The sequence below is a fragment of the Acyrthosiphon pisum genome, chromosome X (genome assembly GCF_005508785.2).
Source record: "Acyrthosiphon pisum isolate AL4f chromosome X, pea_aphid_22Mar2018_4r6ur, whole genome shotgun sequence".
NCBI classification, from domain to species: domain Eukaryota; kingdom Metazoa; phylum Arthropoda; class Insecta; order Hemiptera; family Aphididae; genus Acyrthosiphon; species Acyrthosiphon pisum.
Window position 1 is genome coordinate 126,588,402 of NC_042493.1, and position 6,229 is coordinate 126,594,630.

At 31.6% G+C, this 6,229-nt stretch overlaps 1 protein-coding gene across 1 annotated transcript; it reads left to right on the top strand.

Annotated features, from left to right (window-relative positions):
- Positions 1–2,341: 2,341 nt before the first annotated feature.
- LOC100570173 (histone acetyltransferase KAT8-like) lies at positions 2,342–5,926 on the top strand. The gene is given in 8 exon segments (XM_008191877.2): positions 2,342–2,507; positions 3,302–3,413; positions 3,484–3,628; positions 4,741–4,855; positions 4,858–4,958; positions 5,025–5,255; positions 5,339–5,583; positions 5,649–5,926. Coding segments are annotated over 8 exon segments (1,341 nt in total). The 3' UTR covers positions 5,875–5,926.
- The last annotated feature ends 303 nt before the right edge of the window (positions 5,927–6,229 follow it).

Sequence of the window (6,229 nt, forward strand, 5' to 3'; positions counted from 1 at the left end):
TTATAATCATAAAAAACCAACAAACGAACACAGATCATGTTGTTACCATCAAGTTTCATAATAGTTCGATTCACTCTAATTTTCAAGCTAACAGAGTTAAACATGATCTGCAGATTACAGAGCGTAAATTTGCTATGCCAAGCACTTGTCTAACGTCTAGAATCCAGGTCTTGAAAAAATTCCGTTTTATGTTATTTACAATTAAAACATTACTCAATTTTTGCGTTTATCGTTATGCAGAATTGAACCGTTATACAAGTTTTGCAGTTGCCATTATTTAAAAAAGCGTCAATACCTATATGAAATTTAAAAATAATAACACATGCAGGAAGGTAATGGCCCGGAGACGCAATATCATGTTCATGCTCATAATACGCATTTATTTAACGATGTATATAAAATGTCACCGTTCAGCCACCAATATTAATCGAAGTAGCGATTAACGTATTTGCATTACTTTTTAAAAATAATTTACCCAACACTGATAATATATTGGAGATATATTGGCTATTAAGACAAAATGTTAATGCGATTAATAATAATACAATATTATCAGATTATTATTTACTCATTGTACGCATTACGCACACATTTATTTTGGCAGGATTGGTGACTCATACACAGAATGAAAAATCACGGTAATAACATCAAAAATAACAATTAAAATAACAAAGTCCTTGTAAACATACGGCCAACAAACAGCTTTGTTGATAATAGAAAAAGAAAATTGTTAATTTACAGAATAACAATAGAATATTTTAAATGATAAAATTCAATGCGACAAAAGTCTTATCCAGTATATATACTGGATAAGGTCCTCGTGTACTGAAACGCGACCTTTGATTAACAATAGTGTGATCAGTAATCGACACTGCATGTTACGTAGGCATATTACGAATGTGTAGTAGTGGTATCCGCACCAAAAACTTTCGTAATTATCTAAACAATTATCCACACATTAAAACATTTATAATGACGACTATCTATAGTATAATATTCTAATGGTATGCTTACTGCGTCTGATAATACCTATACATTTTATATTTTTTTTTTATAAAATAATTTAATATACAAATTTAAAACGTAACTAACTAAATAATTGTAGATATTAATTCATTTCACGATGTAAAACTGTCTGTTTGGATGTAGGTACATGGTGGTCGGAAATACTATATTTGTTTCTTTTTAATTTCCTTACACAATGAGTTGGAAAAAAGTGTTCAAAATGAGTCGATCGTTAAAGTCGACGGAAAAATGTAGTTCATCAAATCGACCAATTGCATCTAATTATTTTTACTGGAATTTCAAATATTATTTACGCTACTTACTGAGAAAATATATGCATGTGAATCAATTTCTACTAGCACTTAAGTATTGGTAGGTACCTTTATTAATATTATTATGTAAATACTAAGAAGGTGTCTTTTTCTTCAATAAAGGGTGGCCATCTTATCCATATTATACATTTTAGCATTAAGCATTTTATACATAATATATAAACATGAAAAAATAAAATAATGTAATGTATTTATAATAATTGATGTTATAATTATATTTATTATAAAAAATTGTTTTTGATAACCACAAAATAATAACGGCGGTGGTAGTTTAATCGACTGCGTATAGACAAACCCATAGACACACAAACCTATAGTCAATGAGGTTTATTTCAAACTAAACAGTGCTCGGTTTATGAGGTCCTAATAGTCATTCCAATTTAGGAAACGGACGTAGAATTGACAAACGCATACCATCGTGCCTCAAAGTTTAACAGTACTAATCTGAATTTATTTTAGAGACAGTCATTAACTTAGAGCGTACGAAGGTAAGGCGTATAGTAGGTTTTACCGTGTGACACTCTCGATACCGGTAATACCACACTATGTAAGCACGGTTGAAGATAAAATATATAAAATATTAATATTTTGATGAATTCTGATTACTAAATAATTCAATATTATAATATCGAAATAATAGTATTATAGTAATAATAATAAATAATAATATTAATATTATTGTAATTTATTAGGTTCTCCGCAAAACGTCGATATTCCGTTCCATGACGACGATGGCGTCATCGGCGTGGGGTGGGGCGCATATAGCTGTCACATAGCCGGCGTGCAGCGCTCTTAGTCTTACCATCACTGTACTAGTGTAGCGGACGTCGTACGGTATTGGTCGCTAAAAATCGTCGCTTACGTTTTAATCGCTGGGTTAAAAATCTAAACGTTTATATTGTTATTTTTTTTTTGCGATAGTCTCGTCTCCACTGTGCACTTTTTATACACGGTATCATCTTAGCCGTCGCCCTGTTATTATTATAGTCGTGCATCACAGCGTGATGTCCGTCAGAATGAAGAAATGCAAAAAGCGGAACGCCAAAGGCCCGAACTACCTGAAAACCGCTAACGTCTCGTCGAAGAGCGAGACGCCCGAGGATTCATCGAAAGACGGCCCGCTGCACGTGGGCGACCACTGCATGGTCCACCGGCAGGACGGCTGGTTCCGTGAGTACACACAATCGGCTGGATGTTATTAACAACTAATTCTAATAGTATTGATTGTATGAGGTAGTTGATCGATCGATGCATAAAAGTACGTTTTTGTTATCCTTCTCTGAAGCCACCGCCGGCAACCATCGACCATATCCGGCCGGTGCCACGAAACTTGATTTTTGGGCATGTGTGCGTGCGTGCGAGTCGCTGGAATGTGCCATGCTCGTGCGGGTGAGGGTGCGTAGCACTGCCATGCCACTGCCAATCGCTTACAAAATGCTGTGCAATCTATAGCCGTCGGCTGGTGCGCAACACGTTCGATTATATTATTATTATATGTCTATGATTTATACACTGTACCCACAATTATAATTTTGTTTTCCAACGCCTGACTATGTGTAAACCGACAACACCGGCGGCATTTAATATGACGTATGTGGTCCGACAAACGCAAAACACCGTGCCTGGGATGCGTGTGAAGTTGCCCCCCCCCCCAACGATTTCCAATTTTCTCGTGAATTTCCCCGATATTTATTCATATTCATTTTTAAATGTAATTAATAAGGAATATTAAAACCAATTGCCTATAACTAATTTGAAACCCAATACAATTTTCTTATAAATTATAAATAACAAATTGGTATTTTTATGAGATTTATATAACATTCTTTTTTGTAATAAGAAAAATGACTGATAACTTATTATTGATCAATAACTTGATATGTATTATGTATTTATACATATTTTTTAATATTATGTTACCGACTAATTAATAAAATATGTCTTATTTGTCTGTTAATCTTTAGATCCTGCTGAAGTCTTAGATACGAGGTTCAATGATACAGAAGATTATTTTGAGTATTATGTACACTATGAAGAGCACGACCGAAGATTGGATGAATGGGTACAGAGAGATAGGTAAGAATCATTTAATTTTATTTATAGTCGGCAATAATTAAAAGTTAAAATACTTCAAATTATGGTTTAGGATAATGAATTCAAGATCTGATATTTCTGAAACAAATTCGAAACAGAATGATGATAATAGAAATGTAGATCTTCTGAATCAGTCCGATAGAAAGACGACAAGGAGCCAAAAACCAAGACTTGACAAGATAAATCATGTTCCAATGGTAAAAATTATTCACTTTATTACTATACAATCAAATTAAATTGCTAGACTGTTAAGATTTTTGTAATAATGTAGTGTTATAAATATTTCAAACTCAGTAACGTATTTAGGATAGCACATGGTATGCATTTGTGTGTTTAAAATTCTGTTGCTTGTCATTTTGGCCTGCGTATAGATACCCAATCAACACGTTTAACTTTATTAAAGTATAAAGTTAGAGAACATATTATTTAATAAATAATATTAATTTAATCTTTTATCATACCAAATGTTAAATAAATACATATTGTTAAACGTTATCTTGTATTAATGGTAACCATATTCCATAGGTACCGTAAAACAGGGGTCGGCAACCTTTTTGGTGTCAAGGGCCAAAAAATTAAAAATTTAATTTACGGACCACACACCTCATTTTATTTATATTTTACCGTTTAAATGTTAAACAAAGTTTAATTTAATTTATTTAAGTTTCATCGCTGTTTGGTATATTAATTTATTAACATTATCAACTAACATAATGTGATATTCTTATTTTTATACCAATTATAAATTGTAATCGCGGGCCTCATAAAACCGCTACAAGGGCCGCGGGTTTTCTTTTAAGCTTTGTTTTCTCTCTATGACCCGTAAGCAACATACCAAATTCACGTCCCACAAAACCAATACTGTTGTTTGATTTAATACGTGAATTGTGTATTAATCTATACTCTATTATCAAAATTAAAGTTAAAATTTTATCTGTGTTTGGACTGTGGATTTTCGTACGGTTTTTAAATTTTCCTGTCCTATAATTTATAAAAGCCAAAAACCACAGATAATAGTTAAATTTACTAATGCAAATTTGGTATGTTTTGCATGGGTCAGATAGAAACAATAAATTGAGTGCTCCATTCTCTTAATATCCCTGACAAGAAGTTAATATTGTTTGGTTATTATTGCAGTGGGCTCTTTGTAAATATAAAAATATATGTAAAAGTCTGTTAAACTATAGCATATTAAAAAAAAAAAAAAATTAAATATAACTAGGTATTACAAAAAAAAGTAATACAATAATTGACTAAAAAAATAATTGTAGACATTTAAATGGATTTCATTGTATTTTATTTTAACTAGTCTTATGAAGAAATGGATCCAACTACAGCTGCATTGGAAAAAGAGCGCAAGGCGATAACTAAAATTAAATACATCAATAAAGTACAGTTTGGAAATTACGAAATTGACACATGGTATATAGTCCATTTCCAGATGAATACGAAAAAGAATCTAAAATTTTGATTTGTGAATATTGTTTAAAATACTGCAAACTAGAAACATCATTCAGATACCATATGGTCAGCATTAAATTAAATCTGTTTATAATTTTTTTTTTGTTTTATAACTGTTGTGTCAAATTTTAGAGCCAATGCAAATGGAAAAAACCACCCGGTGTTAAAGTGTATCATAAAGACTCATTATCAATTTGGGAAGTGGATTCCAGTCAACATAAATTGTACTGTCAGAATCTTTGTCTAATGGCTAAGTTATTTTTAGACCACAAAACAATCTGCTTTGATGTTGAACCATTTTTGTTTTACATTCTTTGGAGTGTTGACGAAGCTGGTGGACATTTTATTGGATATTTTTCAAAAGTATGTTGACTTATTTTATTTTTCATAAAAGAAAAAAAAAATTTTAATTGTGAATATTAATAACTGTCTTTTTTTGATTTTAGGAAAAAGAGTCACCAGAATGCAACAATGTAGCTTGTTTATTAACAATGCCACAATTCCAGAAAAGAGGTTATGGTAAACTATTAATAGCGTTCAGCTATGAATTGAGCAAGTTGGAAGGACTTGTAGCCAGTCCTGAAAAGCCATTGAGTGATTTTGGTGAATTGTCATACAGATCTTATTGGTCATGGGCACTGTTGGACATTTTTAAAAATAAATATCAATCTTTTTCAATCGAAGAATTAAGGTAAACGTTTATTAACAATCATTGATAACAAGGACAGCAGTTATAGTTTAAACAATTTATTGCAGCGCAATGACTAGTATTGCCGAAACAGATATAATTGCAACGCTGCAGTCTATGGACATGATGAAGTACTGGAAAGGCGAACATGTGATTTGTGTGACGCCTAAGATCATTGAAAAGCTGCTTAGTTCAGAACATTATAAACCACCAAGATTCACATTGGAAAAAAGTGATATCAAATGGACGCCAAAAAAGTACGATCCTCTCCCAGGACCATCCAGTAGGTCTTAAAGATCACGATCCTTACTTGGATATAGAAATTGGCGTAGATCCTGAATAAACATTACCTAGTAGTATAATTGTATTTTTACTTTTCCAAGTACATTGGTCGACATTATAATTATCTCATTGTATTTCAATAATTTTTTTTGTATGCCTATCTTTTATATTTCATTAACTAATGTGAATGTGCTCATGTTTTAGCGAGAATAAATACAAACATACCTACATTAACTTTGGCATTTAATTTTAAAAATAATGAGTATCCAATTATTTTATTATACTTAAATAATAATTAAAAAAAAAATAAGTAAACATAATTTCCTATAGCCGGTTTTTATTTTGTATTGCACTTCTTTGGTTTCCT